Genomic DNA, 27,768 nt, shown 5'->3' with positions numbered 1-27,768 from the left:
CAGTTAAGTCAAATGCAAATGAAGGCAGGAGTGCTGCCGCAAAGGTGAGAAAAGGTAGGTTGTTTTTTGCGACAGTTATGACAAGTGTCGGAAACGTGTGGGAGGCTTGGGGCGCTGTTCTGTTCGTTACGTAGAGGGGTAGCCGCCTACACTGACCTGGATATCTATGGCTGATGAGAACTCCACCGACGTATTTTAATATCATGGACTTAACATCGAAGACACATCGGTTGTGTGCTCCTGACCCACGAATGGGCCTTCGTCTGGAAGGCGGTTATACGGCAGACGCGATGTCCCTCTGGTCTGCTGATTGGTGACGCGAGGAAGGGCTATCTTAGCAGCCTAATGGACAGTATCGATAAGTTAGCAATCAAAACCAGGACTGAGTAAGTTAGCCTCTGTATGCAGTTTGGGGACAGTATAGTCTCTATGCGTCACACCTGCCTGTCTGCTTCTGTGTTCGCTGACTGGAACTGAATGTCACTCATGAGTGTGTCGTAACATCACCATTACCGAGTATTTACTTCTCAGAGGCGAGGAAGTGGAGCTGCGGAGCTAGCTCAAATCGATAAAGATAAGACCGGAAGCGGGGTGATTCTTCCTTCACAATAAATGCGCCGAGTATATCACTTTCGCCGTTAAATGATAAAGTGTAGGATTGGTCTAAGCAGTAACGCTTGTAATAATTAGTAACACTTGTTATTGATATCAGAAGCTCCCACCTGGACTTCTGCAGGGGTTCACACAGCGGTGGGACGCTTAAGTGTCTGTAAACCTCCGTTTGTTTTATTGTGGAAGGTTGGACCAGAAGCCGTGCCTGGTTCCTCTGTGTGTGACACTGGTTGAAGAGGGATGTGGCCAGGATGTATTTATGCTGCTGGTCGAGATATGAAAATCATTGAATTGGCGCTGCTTAGGGAACCCTGCCTCACCACCGGACCCAGCGGCGGTACCGACAGTGTCACTGTTTGTCACGGTGGCTGTTGTTGGCGTTCGGAAACGGCCGACACGACCGAAACTGCTGTGCTGGTTTCGACTGGACTGGACTATTTCAATGAAGGCATCTCAACCTCACTCCCAAACAATTTGTGTGCGGGGCTGTATTCCGTGCTTACGTAATAGAAGCATGTGAATCGATACTGTCACATCGTTTACTTTTTTTAATTTAATTTCTCCCTGGATACAGACTTTGTGTTTGCTCGTCATTTTTTTTTTTCTCTACAAATGTCAACAACTCAGCGTCAGGTACTGATGGACCCCTCACTAGCTCTCGGCAGACTGGAACTGACCCCCACTTCAGCCGCTGGTGGGGTCAGTCTGACCCCGCGGCTTTCTGGCGGGCCCCCTGCCAAAGAGAAGTGTGGCACGCGGCCACTGGGGACACAAGGCCAGGCTCACCTGAACGGCTGCGTCCCGCTGTCACATCAGGTGGCGGGTCACAAGTATGGAGTGGACAAAGTGGGTGAGTAAACAGGGAACCGTTACTAATTTTCCTGCAATTCGAACTTTGACTCAGTGTTTTTTTTGTGTGTGTGTGAAGACCTGATGACTGAATTTAAAACACAACTTTCCTCCGACACCCACTGTTGGTTATCAGAAAAGCATTGTTTGTAGACAGATAACCCGTATAGGTTGGTGAGACTGGGTTTAGCAAGTTTTGTTTTTCAAGTGACAATCTAACAATTGCACATTGGCTCTTACTTTACCAGGTATATCTGCTGCCAACAAGAGCAGTAAATTGATTTTGTAGTAATAGTTTGTCACTTCATTTTTCCATGAGAGATCAGTATGTTTGTGAGATAGGATTCATGCACCTGTTTCACTCAGTTACTACCTATCTACACCAACTGCATCTCCACATGTGGTTCCCCACACCAAGTCTGATTGAACAGAGATCATTTGTGGATTAGTAACCGTGACACCAGTGCCCCATGGTCTCTCAGGTCTGTCACACATTATCTCCAGAGTGTGTTATTCTGTGAAGTGTCGAGCTGATTTGAACCAGTCAACAACTGGAACTAGTTCCAGGACCTTCTCAGATGGATAAGTCGTTGCTGGTCAGTGAGTTACCTTGTTCAACTTTAACCTCCAGGAGAGACACATCTTTGTGTTGTGGCCCAGACAAGGTGAACTCCTCGAGAGTGAACCATGGTGGCCTGCAGTCAGCCAGGACAAACCTATGCTGAGGGTCAGTTAAATGCTGCAAAATCTTCTGCCTGTTGATGGACTTTGGTTGTCCTCTGTGGGTTTGTTGGGCGGTCAGTATGAACACTAAATGGAGCAGAACTGGAGGACAGTGGTCTATCACTTTTCCTGGAGCTAAAACGATCAGTTAAGAAATTGAATAGGCAACTGTTTTTGATAATCGATTATTTACATTACCGTATGTGGCAACTTAATGTCTCTTTTGGTTCAGTTTTCACTTGTATGTTGGTTCAACGCTTGCGGTCATGTTAGCTTTATGCTCAGAAATCACTGGGTTAGTGTTGGAACAGATGAGGATTTGGTTTAAAATACCTGCTTTTGCAAACACAGCTGGAAATTATCCAGTACACCACTGGATTATTACAAGCTCGATAACTTACAATCCAACACGATTTCATTATTTATTTTGAGTTGCCACCTGAGCAGCTTGCATCTTTCCAGTCATTCCAGAATCCTACATGTTGACATGCCTGAAGGCTCAACTCACCCACTGCATTGTAGGTGTGTGGAAATACCACAGATTTCAAACTAAAGAGCAACAGGGAGATAAGAGTGCCCCCCATTTATGTATCCTTTACTTATGCAGATGGACCAAATGCACACCAGATGCACACAATATTTCATGAAAGGGGAACCCCCCATGTGGAAGACAGGTAGTAACGTGAATGTGATATGACATATTATAGAAATGTCAACACTGCACATATCCTATGCCACGTACAAATGTGAATGGAGCACTGCTTTGCAGAAATATTAACTGCCAACAATGTATTTAGGCGACTGAACTGTAAATTCATCCTTAGGCTACATATACACCAAATCCAGTGGTGTGGTGAAACACAGCAGATTGGTACAACAGTGTGGGAGTCTCACTCCATGGTCTGTCTATGTCATGTATTGGCCACTTTGTCAAAAGGTGAAGCTGCTATGCTGCTAGCATGTTAATCCTGCTAGTGATCATTTGTCCTCATCGATCGATTTAAAATAACCGTAAACAACCAGGATGCGAGGGAGATCATTGCTGTGCTTCAAACACAGAGAAATGTCTGTTGTGTCCCCTCTGTGGTATTAATCCATGCTAAATAACATGCCCTTCTACTGACCTACTGTACTTGTGCTCTCTGGTCATGCCTCTCCCTTAGTGGGTTAAACATGTCAGTCCTACATTGAATTTCAGTATCCATGGATGTGTTTTAAACTGGTGCACAATGCCAAACCTTGTGAATACACGTGACGTATTACACTCCACTGTGCCTTCAGTCATAGTTTGATCGCCAGCTTATGAAGCTGGCCACTGGATTGTGACGCTTGAACTTTGGCATCGCTGCATTTTTTTGCCAGTTGCTTTTTCGACAAAAGAAAACTATAGTGGCACTCAGTGGGACATATAGCTCCACAAAGGCCCAGTAGTCTCCTTACATTTAGTCAGGCCTAATCCAATTTCCAATTTGTTACTATATGCAAAAAAGAAAACCTGTCTATGAAAACATTTTTAAATCTGCTAGATCCAGATGTTTATTAGGATCTATGTCAAATTGCACTCGCTCATAGATAGCAGCCGACTGAAGCAGAGTATTTTCATCAATATCCGTGCATTATTCCCTGAGAAAAGAACTACAATCTTGATAAATGGCCTATTTTACCAGGTTAAAGAAAGTGAAAAAAAGAGTCCTGGATCCATCACTTTTTCTGTATCAACACTAAAAGTTATGGGGTCTTCTCTGGGCTGAGATGGATCCTCCATCCAAGTTTGATGGAAATCCGTTCAGTAGTTTTTGTGTAACCCTGCTGACAGAACAACAACAGGTGGACATGGTTGGAAACGTAACCTCTTGATGGAGGTAATGAGAGATTACGCACATTAAATGTCTGTGGCTTTAAGAACTTTTATGAATAGCAGATAACGTTGGTGAATGCAAACCAAACAATAAAACACAAGTTAGTGCCATGAAGCCATAGCAAGAATGGAATCTGAAAAATAGAGTGTAACCTGGACAAGGTGTCTATGTCTAATGTATTCTGTCGGATTTCTTCTGAATATGATGAAAAACACATGAAGTGAATCAGTGAAACAGTATGTTTGACAGTAATGTGGAATCATCTTATCTTCATCTCTACTTGGGCTTGGTAGCGAACAATCAATGACACAGGCTTTTAAAGTTCAACTTAACAAGTAGGAAAAAGTGACACAGTGCTAAGACTCAGTCAACGCCCAACAGTCTTCCTCTACAGTTGTTGAATGAGCTGTGGAATCTTGTACAGCTTGTTCTTCTGCTGACACAACATGATCTCTGCCCAAGCTTCTTGACACAGGTCTTTGTTTAAATGTGTGTTTGTGATGGGTGGTAATGATCCACGAGGAGGCTTAAAGTCTGGAGGTTTGCTCTGACCACTGACTGAAGCATTGGTGTCATATTCTCTCTCTTACAACTGATCTGATTTAGTTCTTGGTTGGACTGTGGGACATCTTTCCTCCCCCATGGAATATCACCTGAAAGAAAATAGGTGTTTGATTAGTTGGCTCTTAAGCAGTGTGTAGTTAAGGAGCCAGGCTCATAGGAGCAAACCTGATTTAATGTCAAATAGAGCTGCGCTATATGGTAGAAAAAAATAAGATTCACATTGTGATTATTTTTATATTGAGATATGCTTCAAGATTACTGAATATCGGTCGCCCACTCACACCTTACGCACCTTACGCACACACACCTCATGCACCACCCTATTCTTGAAAGAGGCTGTGCCACTCTTACAACAATGGCAACTGCAGATACAGGAGACCCATTAACAGAACTTGAACCCCCTCCTCTTTCACTGAAGTCGCAGGTGCGGAAGTATTTTGGATTTCCAGTGAGTTATGTTCACAGCATTCGTGTTGTCAACAAAAAAGCCACAGTTTGCAAACTCTGTAGATAACTCTGTTATTTTGTTTAAGTTTCCAACTGACTGAAGATATAAGTTATTGTTACATTATGTTGTTAATAAATGTGTTAAATTTGACAATGTAGTATGGTACATTGCAAACAAAGGTCAGATATTATAGTGCTTAAAACTCTAGTCTCAAAATGGCAAAGCAACCTTTGCTTTAAAAAGATAAATGTAAAAAATGAGAATCGAATCAAACAGTGACCTAAAATCGAAAATTTATTCGAATCGAGCTCGATAATTTTGCTAGCCACGATAATTTCCATTTGAATGTGTATTTGTTTTCCTCGTGTCTCTCACGTGAACCCTCTTGTCAGTTACTCTTTGTCTCTGTGTGGGGAGGCGGGGCCCTGCTCCTGACATGACACAGCATGAGAGCCCCGTGAGGAGTAGCAAGCCAGAGGTAACGCTTGTTGACATTTCATGGAATAAAAACAAAGATGGAATTGGTTTCAAAGCCGAACGCGACAGCTGCAGTGTGGGAGCACGTCAGATTCAAACCGAATGACCGTGGTGAACCACTTAACCTTGACAAACATGCATTTGCACCTAAAGCGTAATCATCCGATGCAGTTTTCCCATCTGGGAAAAAAAACTACAACTAAAGCTACAGAGGGGCCGTCTCCATCTTCCCGACAGTCCACAATCACTGGGGCGTTTAGTCGAACAAACAAAATACAAACAGGACAGTGCAAAATTGGTGCGCACTCACAGACAGTATAGTTCCCTACATCGCTAAAGAGATGCAGCCCTTTAATACCGTCAGAAAGCCAGCATTTCAGTACACATTGCCTGGGAGAACATACGTGTCACAAACGGCAATTCCACAGCTGTACAGCGTGAAAGACGACATACTAAAGGCTTAGGGTTATTGTTTTTGGTTGTGTGTAATTCAAGTGCAATGTTTGCCAACAGAGACTGAGAGTCCTTCTTATTAATTGTTTCTGGTTGTTTTGTTTATTTATTTTGGATATTTAAAATTTCGTCTTCACATTTCAATTCCAATGTTAAATATTCTTTGTAAATAAAAGTTTATTGATCTTGGTGTACTTGCATTATCATGCCATAATCATAATATTGGTTGAAAAATGGTCTCAAAACAACAATATTGTTGTTTATCACCATTTGGGACAATTTATCGTCCGGCATCCAGTCATGTAACATCATTAGAAGCATGACTGGAGTTCTTTTTGACATGAGATCAAACTGACTATGTAGGATGGGAGGAGTTATGTTTTTCAAGTTGCCAGCACTGTGAGGAAACTTGAAACTTTCCATGCAAATCAGAGTTGTTCTTCCACATTAAACCACTGTAGGGGTGTTTGTGTGTATGGTTTGATCATAATCTCTGTGACGAGACAGAAGTGAAGGTGAGGAGGTCAGGAGAGCTCACCTGTCAGCTGCTCCCACGCCACCAGTTAGTCAGCTGACCCGATAAGACACTGGTCCTGACTGACAATGTGTTGATATGTTTGTAAGTCATTTGCTCTCTTTTTGAAGTGACATATGTGTAACTGGCAATGAGAAATGCAGTTCTTACAGCATAGTAATATTGATACATAACCACACATTGCCAGACTATCTTCTTCTTCTAGTACTTGAACATTAAATCCATATTACTTGTTATTATTTATCAAACATCTCATTGTGTTAATATGTTGTGCAAGAGCCAGTAATCATCTCTAAAATGCCTTCAATCCCATTAATGCCTCCCCTGGCCCCACATCACTGCATACACTATGTACCGGTCCTATTTTTATTAAGGACAAAGTTGCTCATGCTGCTCACTTACATTTAGTGCTTTATGTCCTCCATCTGTCTTCACCTCTCTTTATTTGTAATTTTCTTGCTGCTGTCAAGTTCATGTTCATGATTCAGTATTTAACATTGGTGTTCAAAGGCAGTGAACTATTTATGGTTAGATGAATGATATGTTGTCCGTTCACAATTGTTTACTTCTGACTGAACTGTGATGACCATTATTTAGGTGTCTGAAAATCATAATGCTGCTGTGTTTCAGTGGTACAATACTGCTGATATGCTAAAACAAAACAGGTAGCCAGATTACTCAGTCTTTTTGTCAGCTGTTACTTATTACCCTTTACTGCTTTAAGCACCTACATGCTTACAATGTACTACTTTAATTTTGAGGACCACCTCTGTTTTTGTTGTAGGTATTTTGCAGCATCCAGATGGAACAGTCCTGAAGCAGCTTCAGCCTCCACCCAGAGGTCCACGAGAGATGCAGTTTTACAGCATGGTAATGTCTATCTATCATTTGTTTGCCCAAAAGGCCATTGTGGGGGTGTTTGTGTGTGTGGTTCGATCATAATGTGGCTCGATCATAATGTAGTTCCATCTCAGAGACGAGGCGGAAGGGAAGGTGTCAGCTTCGGTCAGCTGTTCCCTGTTGATTCATAGAAGGAAGGACCTTTAACCTTTATGTGTTGATGTGTATCTTTGATTTCATGTTAATTTTGAAGTTTTGTCTGATATGAAGATGCCAACAACAACTAGCTAATTAATTGCATAAAGCTGTTGAGAAAGATGTTGAGCCCTCATCAATCATGTTGGTGGTTAAACTCAGTAATACTATAATGCCTTTTATTCAGTTCCTTCAAAGTCTTTACTACATACACATAATCAGTATGGTAAGAATCTGCACAAACATGGATGTTTACACCACTTTGCATATTTTTGTATTGTGATATATTCTTTCATATATAAAACAGATAAAATGGAAAGGAGAATAGAGACTTTTGTCATTGTACAAAATACAATAAAATTTCAGGTGCACTGGTGATGGCTTTGGGGTAGAAACTGTTATTGAATTTTGTGGTGTGTGTTTTGATGGACCAGTAGCATTTACCCGAGGGCAACAGTTCAAACAGGTGATAGGCGGGGTGGAATGAGTCCTTTAGGATGTTGTGAATTTTCTGCACGCAACAGGAGGTGAAGATGTCATCCAGGGAAGGTAGCTGTTGGTTTATGATGTTCTGGGCAGTTTTTATGACCCGCTACAGGTACTTTTTATCTGCTGCGGAGCTGCCACCATATCACACCAGGATGCCATATGTGAGGAAACTCTCAATGGAACAGCAGTAAAAGGACTCAAAAGCTGTTGTCACTGGTTTACCCTCTTGAGTGGTCTTTGAATGTATAGTCGCTGTTGTGCCTTCTTAACAAGCACTGTGGTGTTCGCTGTCTATGTGAGGTCCTCTGAGATGTGTGTGCCCAGGAATTTGAAACTAGCCACCCTCTCCACCCTCTCCCCGTTGATTAACCCTAACCCAGGTTTTTTTGTTGTTGAGTGTGAGATTGTTCTCTGTAGAGGAGAGATGTGCGGGCTGTGGCCCTTAATCCAGAAGCAGATGTTTGCTGTGTCTCATTTCAGAGTCTACATCCTTCGAAGGACCCGGCCTTTGAGGTCTTTGAAGGCAAGGCCTTTGGAGAAACCTTGTCGTTGGTCTATCCTTTGGAGCATTTTCCAGTTGCGTCTCCAGATGTGAAAATTGACGATCTACACCACGCAATGTCGCAATTTTGGCACGCAAAGAATCTTGGGATATGTGAGGCCACAAAGGATAGTAGCGGTGCATCCTCCAAAAAGAGGGAAAAGAAGACCGCAGTTGTGGGCTGCATTTGGAGGCGCCTTCGAATTGGGACAGTACAGTGTGGAGGACAGTGGAGGTGGCGTCGTTCGTTGACCTGATGGCTCTGTATGTGTATTGGTGAGGGTCCAGGGTGGGTGGCAGAGCAGCCTTGATGTGTTGCACAACCAGCCTCTCCAGGCATTTCATGATGACGGGCCTGTAGTCGTTGAGGGATGTTATAGCAGTCTGCTTTGGAACTGGCACTATTGTGGATGTCGTCAGGCAGGTGGGAACTGTGCACTGTGACAGAGAGAGAAGACATTTGAAAATACCTTGCCGCAGCGCAGTCTCTGAGGACGTGTGTGCGGATCACATCTTCAGACTGAATGATGAGTGCCTGGTTGTTGGTGACTGGAGCAGGATCCATGTTCGTCCTTGTTCTGTCCACCTCGAAGTGGCCGACGAACAGGTTGAGGAGCTGCTCCGCCTCCACGGCGCTGCCGCTGGTCAAGCTGCTGGTGTTGCTTTGCCTGGTGATGTGACGTATCCCGTGCCATGTCCAGTAGGGGTCCGAGTTTCCAAAGTGGTCCTCGATCCTCCGCTTGAAGGCTGTCTCAGCATCCCTGATGCCCTTCTTCAGGTTTTTCCTTGCGTCGCTGTAGGATGTTGTGTCACCAGACTGGAAAACAGTGTTGTCATCCTCAAATATGGTCCAGTCTATGCAACTGAAACAGTCCTGCAGCTGCTCAGAAGCCCCCTCTGGCCACACTTGTATGGCTCTAGCAGTTGGTTTAATGTTTGCTTTAGATCTTAGCAGCACTGTCAGCCTCAGCAACTCTAATACAAACAGGAATGAGTCATGACATCATGTGTGCACGTCTCTTGACCAAACCCATCAAACTTAATCCCAACAACACACACAGCTCACACTGACCCGGCATCAGGCACAGAGCTGTAAATCTAGCTATAGTGGGGTGAAAAATCACCAATATATTTTAACATCTACCAGCGGTTTTATATTTTTTACTCATGTATTTCTGCATTAGGATTAGAGTAATACAATACATTTGACAAATGGGATTACAAATGGCTCAGTTTCCAACAGAATTAAATCATGAGAGAGGGAAAGACTCCTAAAGAGAATAAGAATAGTTGCACTGACATTGCACTGCATATAGTAATTAGTATTATACCCTGTGTTAGTGCCCAAAAGTTATGATATTTTGCTAAATTATTACTTCATTTTAAATTTACTTAAATTTTATTGGTGTGTGTCTGTCTCTGTGTGCCTGCGTCCGTGCGTCCTAGGTGTATGCAGAGGACTGCTGTGATCCATGCCTTCTGGAGCTCCAGAACCATCTGCCCAAATACTACGGCACCTGGTCCTCACCTGACAGCCCCAGTGGTAAGAGACTGGACTTTGTGTGTATCCACCTCTACCTTACAAAGTCCAAAACTACATGCTGGTCTGCCTAATTAGCAGTTTTTATTAATATTAAGTCTGCACAAGTAATCAAAATGGCCAAGTGCATTATCCAAAATTACAAAAGCAAGTGCAATTATTTGATAAAGGTAAACTGTGTGATAAACAGTATCATAATAAAGTACAGCAGTGCTGCAAAGATTATCCTGACCAGGTGTGTTTAGTACAGACCCAGACAAATGTCATACCATCATCACTTTAAAAGTTGTTGTTCTTGTGAAAATAAAAATTTTGCTACAAAAGCCATTTACAGTAATTGTGAATCATATCAGAATCTTCATATTCGTCAAAATAATCACTATTATTAATTTCCTACCATACTGAGTAGCCTTTATTAGTATCAGTTCAGTGATGGAGGGGCACATGAACACGTAACAAACCGTCTTTCAATTGTGATTAACATACACGCAGTTATTTTATTGTTGTTGTTAAATGACATTCCGTCCAGCTTGGCATTTCTGTCCTCCACGCGCCTGTTATATACAGTGTATGCTGGGACAGGTTCTCCTGCAACTCCTGATCGGGCAGCTGTGTAAAAGTGCATCAGTTTCACTTTAAAGCCACTTTAAACTCCAGCCAGTGTTACTTCCTGTTTCCTGGTCAAGGTTGTATCTCATAGAATGGGAGCCTGGTTAATAGTCAGACATAATCCTTTACCAATAGCCAACAGATTTCTTTTTAGGTCTGAACATAAACATAAATTATTTGTTAAAAAAATGTTGGTCAACAGATTGGATCATCAACATTTTCAGCTGCGGAAATGTGGCTTCAGCTCTCTGGCTTCATGGCCCTGCAGACCAAAGCTGGGCTCACACTACAGGACTTTTACAATCCTAACCAAGTTTGAGATTGGGTTGTGTCACACACATAAGTGGAAAGTCCGCAGAGTTTCTTCTTTCTAATCTTAAACATGCACACAGAACAAGATTTTAAAGTAATGGCACATCACACACTTCAGATAAGGTTATCAGATTGAGCAATGCATAATAGCATGTGTGAAAAAAAACTGCAGTTGAGGGTGATGCAACAACTTGCAATAACACACTGCAGTGAGTTAAAAACAACACAAAGGTGCTGGTTATCCCAGGTATTATGTTTTGATAATGTCAAGCATCAAAACCAGAGGCCAGTTCTGAATAGACTCATTTGAACAGGCACTTCACTAGTTAGTACATTTTTAGCTATACAAGCCACAAACCATGAGCTATTGTTGTTTTTCACTAAATTATTTTAATTCAAAAATTAAAATTAAAAAGTATTTTTTCTCAATATTATGTGATATTAGTTTATTAGTGGGAGATTTTTATGGCAGGTTTTGTAAACTCTGAAGTACAGTAACCTCTTTCTACATCACTCTGTGAACAGTTCTCTTGTCAGATGTTTTGACAAATTGTCAAGGAAAGTCAAGGAAGAATCTCCATCATATCACAAAGATGTTTTAAGTACTGTTGACTGTACTGCAAGTCATCACCCTCTATCTCCTCCACTGCCTCAGACCTGTACCTGAAGCTGGAGGATGTGACTCGACGCTTCGTCAAGCCGTGCATCATGGATGTGAAACTGGGCCAGCGGAGCTACGATCCGTTTGCCTCGCAGGAGAAACGGGAACAGCAGATCAGAAAATACCCACTGATGGAGGAAATCGGCTTCCTGGTTCTCGGCATGAGGGTGAGTTTGACCTGTTGTGCTGCTTTGGAGGATCTTTAATCTATCAAATTTGAACTTAGAGTGTGGTTTAAATAATATGTGCCAGCAGCTACAGCATAGGTGTTGTTGTCTTTACATCATTTATTGTAAAATGTATTCCTGGTGACACCGTTTATAGTGGGAACACCAGAGGGAATGAGGAGGGAAGGGTGTGGTCCAACACCCTTAGTGTTATGGGTTGTCATTAAGGGTTTCACGATTCTCCAAATCCTTGATTCGATTACATTTTTGATTCTAAGGTCACGGCTCGATTAGATTCTCGATTTTTATATTTATTTTTTTTAAAGCACAGGTTGCTATACCATTTTTAGACTAGACTTTTATGCATATAAGATCTGACCTTTGTTCGCAATGTACCACACTACATTGTCAAATTTAAAACATTTATTAAGAACTTCAGTGAAAGAGGAGGGGGTTCAAGTTCTGTTGATGGGTCTCCTGCATTTGCAGTTGCCATTGTTGTAAGCCCTATTCCTTTTAGGAAATAGGGCAAATAGGTACCAAAATTCAATTTGAAATGTCAAATTTGAAAATGAAAATGCATTAGCAGAAATGCTTTTTCATTTTTAGGTCATCGCTGCATTATGTGACTCACAAATAAAATGAGTAATAAATCATCCAAATTGCATTTTCATTTTCTTCTTCGAGCCTGCTCATTTTGTCACACGACTAAAAAGAAAACTGCTTTTTTGTTTTCAAGCCTGCCCCCCGCAAAAAGTGTTCCAAAATTCAATTTGAATTCACAATCCCAAGCGGCACAGGAGAGTGACGTCAGTGACCTCTGTTCTTCTTCTGCCCCCAGTCTGACCAACCATGCTACGCATCTACGTTAGGGGCACCGATGTGCATATTAGACGCTGGAGCAAGAGGAGAGAGTGAAGGCTGTGTTGGTAGCATAGACTGTGGTATGTGTTTTTCAGAAACAGCGGGGAAATCACCACCATGTCCAGTTCTGTACTGCGATCAAGCCAGCCATGGTTTGGGGACGTTAACTAACGTTGATAAATTAAGTTTATAATCATCAGAAAAACGTTACAGACATTGTTTTTGGTTCCTCTCTGTTTCCTGAATATATCCATACGTGTGTGAATGTGTAAATGAGAGACATTAACTTGTAGCACTTGGTAGAAGGAGCTTTAAAAAGTTGTATTAGTTCATGGGGCTAAGCTGCCACATCCAATATGGGGGGCGACGTCGACGTACGGTCCAGCACTGATACGTTAGAGCATTTGCGCACTGGAAAAAACTGTGCAGCTGATTTGACGGCAATACAGAACTGGACATGGTGGTGATTTCCCCGCTGTTTCTGAAAACATGCACCACATGTTTTCAGAAACCATGATTTATGTATTGCAAAGGATATAAAGATAGCACATACGTATTCTGTCCAAATACCCAACCCCTAGTAACACAGTAACAGAGTAATATATCCTACTGTTCATCCACAGACAGGATCAAGATAAGATGCTGTTGAGCAATCTGAAAATGGTCAATGTTTAACCAATGTGATATGTGAAATATGTTCAGGTTGTTGACTAAGCTGAACAATGTGTAATTCACCCTCTCATGAGTTTGAGTCCACACACATACACACACACACTGTAGATTCTCTAACCCTTAGCTCAGGCTTTGGAGCAGTAAATACGCATCATGCTACTGTCTCATTAGTGTGTACACATGGGGGAAACAGAGATAACAGGAAAGAAACAGAGAACGTCTTATCTGTTAGAAAGGAAAAGAGTCAAATAGCTAAGCCTTTATCGCTTTGATCAGTTTCCATTGCAGCCTACCTTCGGTATCATCATCAGTAAGTCTCCTGATTTGGGTTTTCCCGCCTGCCTGCAGAAAGTAACAAACAAAGATTACCCAATGAGCTGACTTAACTGTTGCTGTATTCTATTCTAAAATGTCATATTCAGTCGGATTGAGATTTACTGTGCATGTAATGCATTGTAAAGGTCTATAATTTCCTGATGACGATCATTTAATTTCCTTTAAAACAACTAAGGACAGCTTGCATTAAAATGCAAAAACCAGCAGTAATAGCAGCTAGGCTACTTCATGTTATTCCACAGATTTGTGTATTCAAATCTGTAGTGTTTATATACTGTGTGTTTGCTTATCTTATTTTTCATTTTGCATGTTTAGCTTACCTGATTTGGTCTTAACAGACTTAAAGTGAAACTCTCATCAAAAAGCAACTTAGGCAAACCTTCATGTAAATGCATAATTATGACAAAAGAGGCACTTATAAGATTAAGTTTTATAAGATTAAGTTTTCGGGCAAGCTAATTTTCAATGGAGTACAGGGGCACTCTAACGCTAACATCAAAATTGCTATTTTTAAAACAACTTACATAAGTGGTAGCATCATGGCAGACAAAAAGTGTCGATCCCGGAGTGTGACCTAACAGGATGGAGGTCCACTATTACTCTCCTAACTGTTAGGTCGCACTCGGGGATCGACACTTTTTGTTTGCCATGATTGCAGCACGCTGGAGATGCAGCAGCTAATGTGAGTCGTTCAAAAGCCTTCTTTTTTTGTAAACTCTGTGTACACAAACAATGTCTGCAATGCTCATGTTCATGTGTGGAGACCCTGGTGATACTACGAGCAAAGTTTCATGTTATGTGGAGCCTTCTTAGTGTTTAGTGCTGGGCGGTATGACCAAAAATGTATATCAGGGTATTTTTCACAATTCTAACAGTTTCATAGTATATGACGGTATTTTTTTTTTTTTCATGCGTAATCGGGTGTTCACAGCATTTTCTACCGGTTGAGAGAGGAATTACTAACCCCTTTTAGATAGAAAAGGCAGCACATTTGCTGCAAGTTAAAGGCTGCACTCTGCCCATATAAAAGGGAGGTTTAATATTCCTTCTTTCCCAAAAAGCCGCCACTTTAATTTGAAAGTAGCGAGCGTTAGCAGCTAACAAACGGACAGCTACAGGCATAGACATATAAAGAGTGGACGCCGCGTCGAACGCTGCTGCCTGTTGGCGCTGATGAGAATTGGGGCGGCCATCTTGGGGCGGTCACCCGTTCCACTCAGTGTAATCTGTTCAGCAGGCGCGATTAGGTGTCAGCGCATTTAATCAATCGTAACTCTGAAATAGAAACTGGCCGGCGTATTTTATTCATTATATATGTTATGTATGATAGGTATTTTGCAATATATATATATATATATATATATATATATATATATATATATATATATATATATATATATATATATATTTATATATATATATTTATATATATATATATATATATATATATATTTATATACATTTATATATATATATATATATATATATATACATATACATATACATATATACATATATACATTTATTTATATATATATATATATATATATATATATATATATATATATATATATATATATATATATACATATATACATTTATATATATACATTTATATATCAGAGAATATGAAAATATATATAAATCATATATAGAGTATCAATATAACTCATATCAGGTCAATGATATGTTCTTCTTAGTAGCCTACATTCATTCAACTCGGAATAGAATGACCGCCCCAAGATGGCCGCCGCATTTCTCCCTGCCCGGCAGCCGTTGCGGCGTCTGCTCTTTATATGTCTATGGCTACAGGGACCAAGGAGAGCTAGCGTCTCCCGGATCTCAGCGGCTTTCCAGTTGCTCATCTTAACATCTGCGGATGAAGTCATTAACTTTAATGTCTATCCTAGCCATCTTCACCGTAACGTAACACCAGAGCATTACTGTTTACCCTCACCACGCCTCGAAGTTGCACCATGCCTGTTTAGAAGCGCAACACTGAAAAGGGTCCGGTCTGAAACAGTGTCACGTGGCGCAGCGTAGCGTATCGTTCCGAATGTTGTGTAATCCAATACACATGTATGGGGGTGTATTAAAAATGTATATCATGACGAAAATATACACCGGTATTCGATGTGAACCGGTATACCACTCAGCACTAATAGTGTTTTAAAAATAGCAGTTTTGATGCTAGGGTAACAGTGCCCCATTGAAAATTAGCTTGCCCGAAAACGAAACTATGGTCTCTAGTGCCTCTTTGGTCAGAATTATGCACTTACACAAAGGTTTGATTAATTCACAAATAAAGCCTAGGTTGCTTTTAAGCCAGAGTTTCAGTCTAATTTTGGCTTGCAAAGTTTCAGCCAATTAGAATTATCCATGTCTAAGTGTAGGCTACTCGTTAAACACTGCCATACACTCTATTTTATCTGTAATTAGTACAAAATCACACAATTCATCTTTGAAAACCCAATTCCTGTCAATATTGATATAATGCTCCCAAGACAGCTTCTCGTATTCAGTGAACACCAGAACAATTGATGGTATATTGAATTAATATTTATTTTCCGATTGACTGTGTGGTACCTTGGCTGAAAAGCAAAAAGTAGACTGAGCTTTTGCAATAAGAAGATCATAGTTTTAGCTGAATTAACTGAATATTAATAATAATTTACCAGGCCTGTATTCAGAAAGTTTCCAAAGTTATATATAAAACCCAGCAGGTGTGTCAAACCTGGAGCTCCCTACCACTGAGCTTGTGAATATCCACTTACACAGACACATAACATAACCTTACTTACATAACAAAACCTTATGGAGACAGGACAGAGAGGGCAGCAGCCTCTTCAGTGAGAGAAGTGTATGAAGATATGGTAGAGGGAGGTTGTGATTCAGCCCATGAGCTGTCTTTTGAGGAACCAAGGAAAGTATTTCTTTACTTGTCTTTGTATACAGTGAAAAATAGCCCCTGGATCAAGGGTTTGTCCTGAAAGACCTGATAGTGTTGTTCTATCCATTGTGTAAATGATCACTGATGGGACATATGGTTTATGGCTGCATGTCTCCACCTTTTGTAAACTGGTCATAAATGGTTCATGTGATCCCTGTAATGATTGGTGGAGGTGAACTCTGTTTCTCACTGCGTAACTGAGAGTTGTTGTGCAGTCTGATGACCAGGGGGACCAAAGAGTTTCTAAGTCTGTCAGTGGAGCAGGACTCAGACTCACATTGTTTGGAGCAAGTATTTCAAAATGAGTGATATCTCAAACTTGTAATTGTAAAGCCCCGCACAGTGCTACGTATACTGTAAACATTGACTGGACATAGAATATTTGTTGGATAATCAATCAATCAAACTTCATTTGTATAACACTTTTAATACATCGAAGCAACACAGTTCTTCACACGATGTGAACAATAAACACAATACCTCTCTGTACATACACTGCAAGCAATGAGTAAGGAACTCCGAAACTGAGGAAGTGCTGTCTTGATACACATATATTATACAAAAAAATACATTTATACAAAAGAGAGACAAAACACTGTCATCAATACTTTATAAAAACTAAAATTAAAAAAGTCAGAGTCCACCAGCCAGAATACCCCCATACAGCACCTGTGCTGAGCTCAACACCACCCTCCACCACAGAGGATCATAGGCCCAACAATCAGAGTGAGATGCTGATTCCCTGAATGAGTGCACACTGACCTCTGGATATCACAGCGCTTGACCTGTTTAATGTGGAATATGTTGCCACTACAGTACGGGTTTAATTTATTTAGCTGTAATTTAGACAGTTATAAAAACACCAAGAAATCAGTAATTGGACTCTTTTTCTTCTAGAGTGGGAAGTTAAGAACAGAATGTGCCTGGCACCGAGCTGGGAAAATTCCTATTCTTATCTCTGTGTGTTTGTTTGGATGTAGCGGAGAGTAATTAGAGGTAATGATCTTCCTGATGGAAGAACGATGGTGGGGGGCAGAGCGTTAGATTGAAAGGAAAAGATAAAAATGGGTGGCTACGTGCTGAGAAGAAGATCTTCCTGGTAACACTATGAAGCCCCTATTTCAGCACAGGTGCTCAAGGACACAGTAGGAACTTGGGCCCTCAGCCTGTTCTTCAGTTGTGGCTCCATTAATTGAGCCTAACACGTTGTTTGGTTAAAAAGATAAAAAGATACCGTTTCCCAAGATCCATTCTCATACAGCTAATTTGGTTCTTTGAAACAGTTTAGGAATGGATTTGTTAGACCTGGATTGAAGTTTTCTTCAGTAACAGTCACAACTCTTATTTTGAAAAAAAGGCAAGATGATGAGAGGGTTGAACACAGTATGATTGACTGATTCCTTATCATGTGATTTAAGTTCTATGAGGTAGATCTTCTGGGCCGGGACATTAGATAAATCGACGTAGGTCTCATGATTGATATGGTTTTCCCAAAACTACGTTTGGATTGGATCTTTTAGTGTTCTCGGTTTTATTAAGTTATGTATTTCTTTTTTTAAATTATGTATTCCATTGCAGAATTTGATAAAATATAATATTGACAGAGAAACAAAAAACATAAGAAACAATCATGGTGAGCAGAATCTATTATCCAGGACAAAGTACATACATTCCAATCTGTCAATCCTTAATCATGGTTCACTGTGTCATACGGCATCCATTTCTCCCACCTAAACACAAAGACACCTTCTGTCATTCTAAGCCGATGGGTCATTCTCTCCATGATGTAAACCTCCCTCATGATCTCTAGCCACTGAGTTGTAGTGGGTGGTTCAGCCTTGCACCAGTTTCTTGTAGTTGCTTTTTTACATGTGACCAATAACATTTTAGTTAAATTTCTTTTTCTTGGGACATAATTATTCAAACTTCCAAGATACATAACTTTACATTCCCTGGGTATTACATATTCCAAAATGTTTTTCATTATGTTATGCACACTTTCCCAGAACAGGTTAAGTTTATGACACTCCCAGAAGATGTGTTTGTGATTGCTTCCCCCTCTCTCTCCGCATAGTTGCCAACATGTATGTTGGGAACCAGTTTGTTTACTCTTCAGTTTAGGTCTAATGAAGTAACGGGTCAGGTTTTCCATCCAAATTCCCTCCATGTTCTTGAATTTGTGAAGTTGTGTTTCACACATAACATGCCATTCTTCCAGAGAAATGTTTACGTTCAGTTCCCTCTCCCACTTTTCTTTAATGTACAGAGTAGAAGCAGCTTCTGAGTCTCTCAGCCTTCGGTACAGTACTGAGATTGCCTTAAGTTTGGTTCCACTATATGTCCTGGTCATTACATCAAGTAGTGAGTCAAACCTTTGTGTAAAAGCACAATTACAATGAAAGAGACACTTTTAAGATTGACCGTATGTTTTGTTTTTTTTTCGGGCAAGCTAATTTTCAGTGGGGGGAAAGTTTGCTGAAGTCTCGGTCGGGAAGCATATCCGTTCACACTGGGGTGGTTCACCAATAATGCGGCCCTGATACTGCCCCCAGAGGCAGAGGAGGGTGCGGAGAATTGGCGCAGGATCCCCACATGCAAACGGCAGTGTGAATGGGGCTACTGAGAACATTGTTTGTGTACACAGAGTTTACTAAAAAGAAGGTTTTTGAACTACTCACATTAGCAGCTGTATCTTTGGCGTGCTGCCGTCATGGCAGACAAAAAATGTCGATCCCCTAGTGTGACCTAACAGTAAGGCTTGAGGAGCGGTCCACCATTACTCCCCTTCCTGTTAGGTCGCACTTGGGGATCGACACGAGAGAACAAAACTATGGTAAATCTTAAAAGTGTCACTTTAGTCGTAATTATGCTTTTACACAAAGGTTTGACTCATATACATTCACAAATAACGCCTAGGTTGCTTTTTGGCGAGAGTTTCACTTTAACCATAGGTATCTAAAATGGTCCCTGTTTTCTAATCCATAACTTGTTTTTAACTCCTGGAAGTTCATTACATTCCCATTCTTTGTTAATGTGCTAATGGCTGTGGGCCCTTTCCTACCCCAGTGTCTGAAGTTGTGGTCACTTAAGCTTGGTTTAAATCTGTCATCATATGCAAACCAACCTGGCAATTTTAAATCTCTCTCCAATTTGTGTTGATTGACAAAATCAAACCAGATATTCAGTGTGTGCAAAGTTTTTGGATCGATCATGTCTTGTAGTGACTTAATTAACTCAGCACTGCCAATCAAGGACTGGGTTGGAATACCTGCCACCGCCCTCTCAATGTCTTTCCACTTTGAAGTATAACCTTCAGCACACCACTTGATCGCTGGTCTGAGTTGTGCTGCACGATAATAGTCTTTCAAATTGGGATGTGCCATACCTCCTATATCTTTTTCCAATTGTAGTGTGCACATCCATGGATCCATACAAATCTGGAGATCATTTTATCCCAGATTTTGAACTTTTCATGTGGAATCCTAATTAGGTAGACACTGAAAAAAATATAGTATATAATATCTGGGGAAAATGTCCATTTTAATTACTTCAATTCTTGAGTTGAAATCTAATGGCAGGGTCGACCATCTTTCTATGTCTCTACTAATTTGAAGATGGATCTGGTCATAATTTGCTTTATAAACGTGGGTTAGCTGTTTTATCAAAGTCACACCAAGATTTTGATTTTAATTGGTAGGTTCTCTTGATTTGTGGAGATGGGGTATAATTAAAGGTCAAGATTTGTGTTTTATTTACATTTATTTTGTATCCTGAGAGCTCACCGAATTTATATAAGAGATGCATCAGCTGAGTGAAAGTCATATTGGGGCTGTCCAGGTATATCATAATATCATCTGCAAATAGACTTATTATATGTTCCTGTCCACTAATGTTAATCCTTTTTATATCCTCACTGTCTGATTGCCTGCTAACAGGCAATCTCTCTCTCTCTCTCTCTCTCTCTCTCTCTCTCTCTCTCTCTCTCTCTCTCTCTATATATATATATATATATATATATATATATATATATATATATAGCAAAGAGGAGCGGGGATAAGCAGCATACTTGTCACGTACCTCTTCCTAACATTATTCTTTCTCTTAGGCTCCATTAACTTTTATTATGGCTGTAGGATTTTGATTGATAGTTTCAATACAATTAATTGAGTCTTTGTTGAATCTGAATTGTTCTAGTACTAAATATAGGAAGTCCCAGTTTACGCTATCGAAGGCTTTTTCGGTATAGAGTCTTAGCCAAACAGCAATGTTTTTATTAGTTTGTACTGTGTTGATTATCTGGCTGTGCACCATTTTACCACATTTACACCAAAATTAGGTGAGTTTGCCTGTCTGTGTTTTTCTTCTTGCATGTCACATATGGTGTCATGAAAGTGCCAGAAACAATCCAAGGAAGCAGATCATATACCTCATCAGACCACATCTAGAAGACTTGTTTTCTAAAGTTTGGCAAGGCTTGTGAAGTGAAGCCACTCACACTGTCATTGTTGGTCACTTTTGACATATCTTTGACTTCACTTTCTCTTTTAACTCTGTGCCCACTGAATAGTGTTTGAGCACTGCCTGAACAAAGATTGATGGAAAAGTATTAATAAGCCAGCATCCTTAACTTAAACAAAATGAGTGTGTCCAACTGGTTGTTGTGTTTTCGTCACAGCTGATCAGAGCTGACGCTGATGAACACCCTTGACAACTGCCGAGTCATTTTTTGTGGGACTGAACGCCGACTGTATCTCTTCACATTAAAGACAAAAATTAGATGGTGGTGAGTTTTTTGTCCAGTTTGACAGCGGTATTAGAGGAGTCTGCTTAATCAGAGAGGGAGAGCCATCACTTAATTTGTAGTCATTCCTGGTCAGTCTGGACATCTGTTGCCACTGTTCTGTAAGGGTTTGGACATTTCACAGATCTAAATGGAAAAACAGAATCAGACTGTCACAGCAATACAGGCACAGAGCTACTTCACTTCAGCATGGGTTGCATGTCTTGTTTATAAATGTGACTTATATGACACTTATGTATGACAGTTTGTCAGTGAACTACACTGTGTCCTAACTACATGTTAGTGTATAATGTTGCACACTCACTCTCTTCACTGCATCTATTGAATAAGGTACATCAGCTGTGTGTCAGATCGGAGTCTTAACAAACTCACCCACGTTTTACTGGAGAGGTTAAGATAGCCTTTCTTCCTACCCTTGTACTTTTTAAACAGAAAACACATGTTGTACTGTGAAAGTCAGAAGTTTCTCCTAGAATAGGATGTATAGTTCAAGCAGAAGATGGTGTGTTGTCCTAACAGAAACTCTCAGTTTCCCGGCAGTTCCACTCTTGCCAGCTTTTTATATACTTTTTTATAATTTCAATATTGTTCAGATAACTCATTTATCTGAACTTACAACTTCATGAATCAACTGTTCCTTGTCCACGCCACACTTTCATTGCAAGGAACAGGAATACCGCTTGCAGCCAGTAAGGACACCTTACTCTATTGTAAGGACAATAGAAAGAATGTCCACTTTGATCATGCAGTGAGAACCAAGTGTCAGGAGCTGCAAACATGCACTTTCTTACATGATGTATTTTCTTCTGTTTCAGGTGTATAAGGTGTGCAGTGATACGTTTGACTCATATGACCAGCACTATGGAAGGGGACTGGTGAATGACACCATTAAAGATGGTATGTGTGTGTTTGTGTTTTTACCACAGGTTTACCCACATTTAAGAGACTTCGACTTTCTGTTGCCTCTGACAGTGAGGAGAGGAATCTTTCAGAATAACTCCAGTCAGATATACAATCACATGTATGCATAGAGAGGAACAGCCAGTTAGTCACAAGGATTTAAAACTCTCCTCTCCTCTTTTGTCCTTCAGGCTTGGCTAAGTTCTTCCATAATGGTGCGAGTCTGAGAAAGGATGCCATTTCAGCTAGCATCTGCCGAGTGCAACGTATTCTCCGCTGGTTTGAGTCCCAGCGCCAGCTGAACTTCTATGCCAGCTCCCTTCTCTTCGTGTATGAGGGCCTTTCCTCTTCTTCCTCCTCATCCTCCATTTCTTCACCTTTCAGCACGCCCTCAGTCAGCCCGACTGCGGGGAAAACTGCTGCATTGTCATCAGCTGGTGATAGCAGTAAAGGTGAGGAGGGAAAGGTTAGACAGGAAGGTATGGGGCAGAAAGAGAAAGTTGCTGAGTACAACAACAACAACATTCAGGTTTCTGTGCCCTGGGACTACAGCCTGGCCACCATATACACCAACCATACAAAAGGTGGCCAACACCACTGTGCCAAAGGTCATCTCCATGGCAAAAGTGGAGACGGTGATGCTGTGGAGATGACAGTGAGCTCGGATTCTGGGGATAACATCTCAGCACTGTGCGAAGAAGACAACTCGGCATGGAAACGGACCGGAGAATTCCAACCGCCATCAAATGTAAATGGAAACAAATCACAACTGGAAAGGCAGGATGAGGATGGAGAGAGGGAGGACAGTGGCAGGAGGCAAAGGAGAGAGGAGGAGAAGCCGAAAATACGAGGAGGCAATGCAACAGAGACGAATGGAGGAGACTCAGAGGTGGAGGTCAGGATGATTGACTTTGCCCACGTATTCCCGAGTGAGGGTCACGATCATGGCTACATTTACGGCCTCAAACACCTGCTGATGGTGCTGGAGCAGATCCTCTGTGAGGCCGTCTAAAGCTCTATTCCTCCAGATCTTCTCCTTATCTCCTGACCCGTGTGGTGAACCGCTGTCTCACTCCTGTTGATCCCCCATTCTGCTCAGAAAATAGAAACCTTCGGAAAAGAGAGGGAACAATCAAGGACGTAACAGAAGCATCATTGTCATCATCATCATCTCACCTTATAGTGGTGGTCCGTGTGTGTGTGTGTGTGTGTGTGTGTGTATGAAGTGGAGGTAGGAGAGGTTGACAGCTGTGTTATCCCTGTGATCAGCAGCACTACATGCACTAATTAATCCATGAAGGCATTACGACCCTGTACTTAAAGGCAACATCTTCAGCTGCAGTTACTGATGCTCAGACAGTTTCACTTCATCTTTAGTCCATTTGAAATGCATTCGTAGTAAATAGGTTTTGACAAAAACACATTTCTGCCAAGTTTCTTTTAAAATTGTACTTCGGTACACCTCAAGTTAGGTTGTGCTCTTAATGTATATTGACCACCAGAGATTTAACACTATGCTGTCATAGCTGGCCCTTTGATACCTCTGGTTGAATTCGACATCAGTAAGCGGCACTATTTTATGTTTTATGTCGAGTTTTCAGCTATGCAATTCATTAGCTTAGCCTGAAGCAGCTGTTGGGATGTAAATAAACAGCACTTCGATCACAGCTGGGTCCTCAGGATCCACAGGAATGTTCTGAGGCACGGAAAATCCTTGATTTTTGCGATGATGCCACCGGTTCAGGTTTCAGGCCAGTCCACAGGTTTGAAAGTCATGTCGATTTTTCAATTTAGGTGAATTCAAAGTGAATCAATAAAAGAAACATTCATGCGTGTTTCAGTTAAGGTGTGGTGTACTATCATACTATGCAGTCTGCCTAGAAAACTACCTAAACTATCTAAACCTGAGCTGTTAGACATAGCACAATTAAATTTCACCGCGCTACAGCACTCAAAACACGCTTCTTTCCCGGACATCTAGCTAATGCTCGTCCACAGTGCTTAAATGGATTCAGTCCCATTCATGTTTACAGTACAGTGTCAAATTACAAACGAACCAGGGCTGGGAAACAGAAGTCCTTTCATTCTTCTCCATCATCAACCAGTGAAACCAACAACAGAACATTCAATTAGGATTCATAATGGCCGCTGACAGATTTGCTGTGTGTTCGTGAGCATTGCGTAAACAAGTCAGCAGAATGTTGAGTTTTAAGTCGGGTCGTTGTTTTGAGTTTTTGTTTGAACCACTCTCTACAGGTATCTAACTCAGGTAAATTTACTGTATGGAAAATTGCTTAATATTACTACTATAGTCCTCTCAGCAAAGTGATCCTCATGCTGTCTGGTTATTCAGTTCTAAACTGTTGTTTTTATGTAGTCTTACTAAATGTTTATCTTATCTCATGATTGACCTTATCTCATCAGTGTTGATCTTTGAGCCATGTTTTTCACTGCTTAACCTAATGACCTTACATGTTGTGTTGTCTATTACATGGCAGTTTTAATTGTTGTATATGTTGGACAGCTAAATCACTTTCCTTTCTGAAAGCCTTTGCTTTTTTGGTGTGTTTATTCTGGTTATTTGGTGTCGCTTGTCTATGCCCTAGTTTTAGGAACAGGATTATATTGATATTATATTGCTGTCATACCTTGTACTCCCAATTTGTACTCCATATCAAAAAGTGTATCAAAAGTGCTCCTGAACAGGTTGGACTTAGGTGCGCTTTCACTAGCAGTGAAGGGTTGGTTCAGATGTTTTGAAGTGGTGTTTTATGAGTCACTTTTCTATAGTTAGTGAGTTACCTTTAGTAGATGGTGGTCAACATGCCTCCAGTTGACAGGGTAAGCAGCACAGTGTCCTTACGATGGGGGACTAAAGCTGATATATAAATTCCTTTGACAAGAAACAGTAATTGAACATTGCCGTACACAGGAATTGCTGATCTAGTCCTGCCCTGATCGGTTTGTTGGTTTGTGTTATTGCGTGACTTTGGTGAATCTGAACCCTTTAAAACAATAACACAAAAAAATGAAGCGATTGTGGCAGCAGTAGCCCAGAAACTCCTGTGTTTTGAGTGTGTCTGTAACTGTGTCACTATGGAGAAAGCTAAGAAGGATTCAACAGCTTCACTTTCACGTTATAAAGGGCTGGCTGATGGCAAATAAAGCTGTGACACCATTCTAAATATATTTTGCACTTCATCAGATGTGGCTATTTTTTTCACATTGGCTTGTTTTTTTTAAGTCCACAGCAGTGGTAAGCTTTCCTGCTGGAACTCTGCTGCTTCTCCAAACAATGGGCCTGCCGACCATCTACTGTAGGTAATACACTGACTATGAATGAGTACCTCATACAACCTGAACTGTCCCTTTAACCAAGAGTTCTTCAATGACTATTTTATTATAATTAATTGATTGATAACTGGGAAAGAATAGGAAAATACGCCCCCAAATTCTGGAGATACTTTGCTTTGTTTTATTTGACAGAACCGATATGACTCCCGAAAGGATTTTACGATTGTAGTAAGAGGATCTTTGAAAGATGCTGCTTTAATAGGTGTTGGCTGACGAATGCTAAAGAAAGACTGAATGGTTATATGTAATTTTTTTTTTCTTTTTCTTTTTTTTTTTAATCTTTGTTGGGGGGTTGGTATATGTCTGGAGTACTGGAATCCCTTTTACACTAATCTCAGCTCAACAACATCTTAACTGGTTAACTTTTGCCTGTTTTTACTTTGTGTAAGTGATATCTGTTTGGATGGCTAATATGGGTTGGGTTAGTCTAATAACTGATGCTGCTGATAATCTGTATACATTGGATGATTCTATTAGTTTCATGTCATGCATGTCAAAGGTGTAGTGAAAATGTATTCAGACCAAAACTTTCCAATGAAACCAGTAATATTCATTTAGCTGTGATGGACTTATGGAGGCCCAAAGCAGCCTCAGTTGCTACAAATCATTTGTCATGTGTTTTCTCTCAACCATGACTTTATTATCTCCTCTTCCAGAAAATGAATTGAGTTTGATGAAAATAGAAACAAATTCAATTTCTCATGGCCTTCTCTGGCAGACTGCCACATGATGTGACTGATCGCTCTGTTTTGTTTTGTTTTGTAGAATTAACCTTAAATCTCAAATTCAGTTTAGATGTGCAAATATGTATTGCGATTTTTATCCTGAATTTGATATCTCAGTTACAACCAAGAATGACTACCTGGTGAAAAAACCCTGGACAGACTGTAAAGTATGTCTGTCACCCAGAGATGGACCGAGGGAAGGGCAGGTTCACTGTCTGTTTTTTTTAGTAACTTGATTTATTTCAAATCAATGCACCAACTTGTTTCAGTCCATGCAGGGGCATTTAAAAAGTCAAAACATGTTTGGTAATATGCAAAACTTAAGTAGATTCAGATCCTTACCTCAGTGTGATCTGAAGGCAGTCTTATGTATTAGTCTGACCCTACTCTCTATTGATGACAGCTAATGAAACGCTCTGTCACAGCTCTCTGTCTGTCAGACATTTCAGTAATTTGATAACTCAATTATTTGCTGTAAATCATTTTAATTTTATCATCCTTAAATGCTCAGTTGTGTTTGTGCCACTCTGTACAGGTCTACCTACTCCAGTCTTTGCTTTCTACACTGACATTGGAGCTTCTATAATATGCCACATCTCTCAAACCATCAATAATATGCACAGGCTTCTTTAGTTTATGTTGCTTGTAATATATGAATATAATGAAAAATATGGAAATCCTGATCTTTTGTAAATTAGCTCAACTAGATGTGTTAAGATTTTAATCTGAACCAAAAGACTCCGGGAGTTATCTGAATACGACATTTTCTCTAAAATTGGGGCTTTTTGATAAACTTGAACATTTGTCGGAAATTATCAAAGTGAAAGTGTAGGGGTCTTTCAAAAGATGTTTACAAGGGTGAGAGGACTGATTTTATTTTTATTACTGCCTTATTTTCTGTTGATGTCTCAGTGTCATCTCTGTGTTTCCAATATTGATTATTGATCATTCCGGCAGCTGTGTTTCTAGCCTGTTGTGTCACGGCTAACAGAAAAACCATATCATGCATTTGTAAACTGGGCATTGTCAGTGGAATATGTTTAAAGAGCTGACTCATTCATGGAACTTTTCACTTTAATTTTCTTATGTCAGTGTAATGATCACAGAATTAGTCAATGTTACTGAGACATATGGATTGATGTATTTTTATGGAGGTGGGCAGATTTACCAGTACTACACCCACTATGTTCTTTTAGTCATACTGCATGTTGAAAAGATTTCAAGTGCAAGCATTTTTGCTTTATATAAATGATTTTCTTTGCTTAACATTAAAGTCAATCAACTGAAGCGGA

At 40.5% G+C, this 27,768-nt stretch overlaps 1 protein-coding gene across 1 annotated transcript; it reads left to right on the top strand.

Annotated features, from left to right (window-relative positions):
• The first annotated feature begins 337 nt into the window (after positions 1-337).
• On the top strand, positions 338-27,768 carry ipmkb (inositol polyphosphate multikinase b). The gene is made up of 6 exons (XM_037081103.1): positions 338-1,462; positions 7,305-7,390; positions 10,032-10,128; positions 11,702-11,874; positions 22,313-22,394; positions 22,589-27,768. Exons 1-6 carry the CDS (start codon positions 1,225-1,227, stop codon positions 23,407-23,409), a joined length of 1,497 nt encoding a protein of 498 aa, XP_036936998.1. The 5' UTR covers positions 338-1,224; the 3' UTR covers positions 23,410-27,768.

This window comes from Acanthopagrus latus, chromosome 20 (assembly GCF_904848185.1).
Source record: "Acanthopagrus latus isolate v.2019 chromosome 20, fAcaLat1.1, whole genome shotgun sequence".
Classification (NCBI taxonomy): Eukaryota; Metazoa; Chordata; class Actinopteri; order Spariformes; family Sparidae; genus Acanthopagrus; species Acanthopagrus latus.
The sequence above is the reverse complement of the archived record's forward strand: the minus strand, read 5'-3'. Positions and strand labels throughout refer to the sequence as shown.

Coding starts and splice junctions, on each gene's coding strand:
- ipmkb (XM_037081103.1), top strand. CDS start 1,225: ATGTCAACAACTCAGCGTCAGGTACTGATGGACCCCTCACTAGCTCTC. Junction 10,129..11,701: donor CTCACCTGACAGCCCCAGTG/GTAAGAGACTGG, acceptor CCACTGCCTCAG/ACCTGTACCTGAAGCTGGAG. Junction 22,395..22,588: donor GAATGACACCATTAAAGATG/GTATGTGTGTGT, acceptor TTTGTCCTTCAG/GCTTGGCTAAGTTCTTCCAT.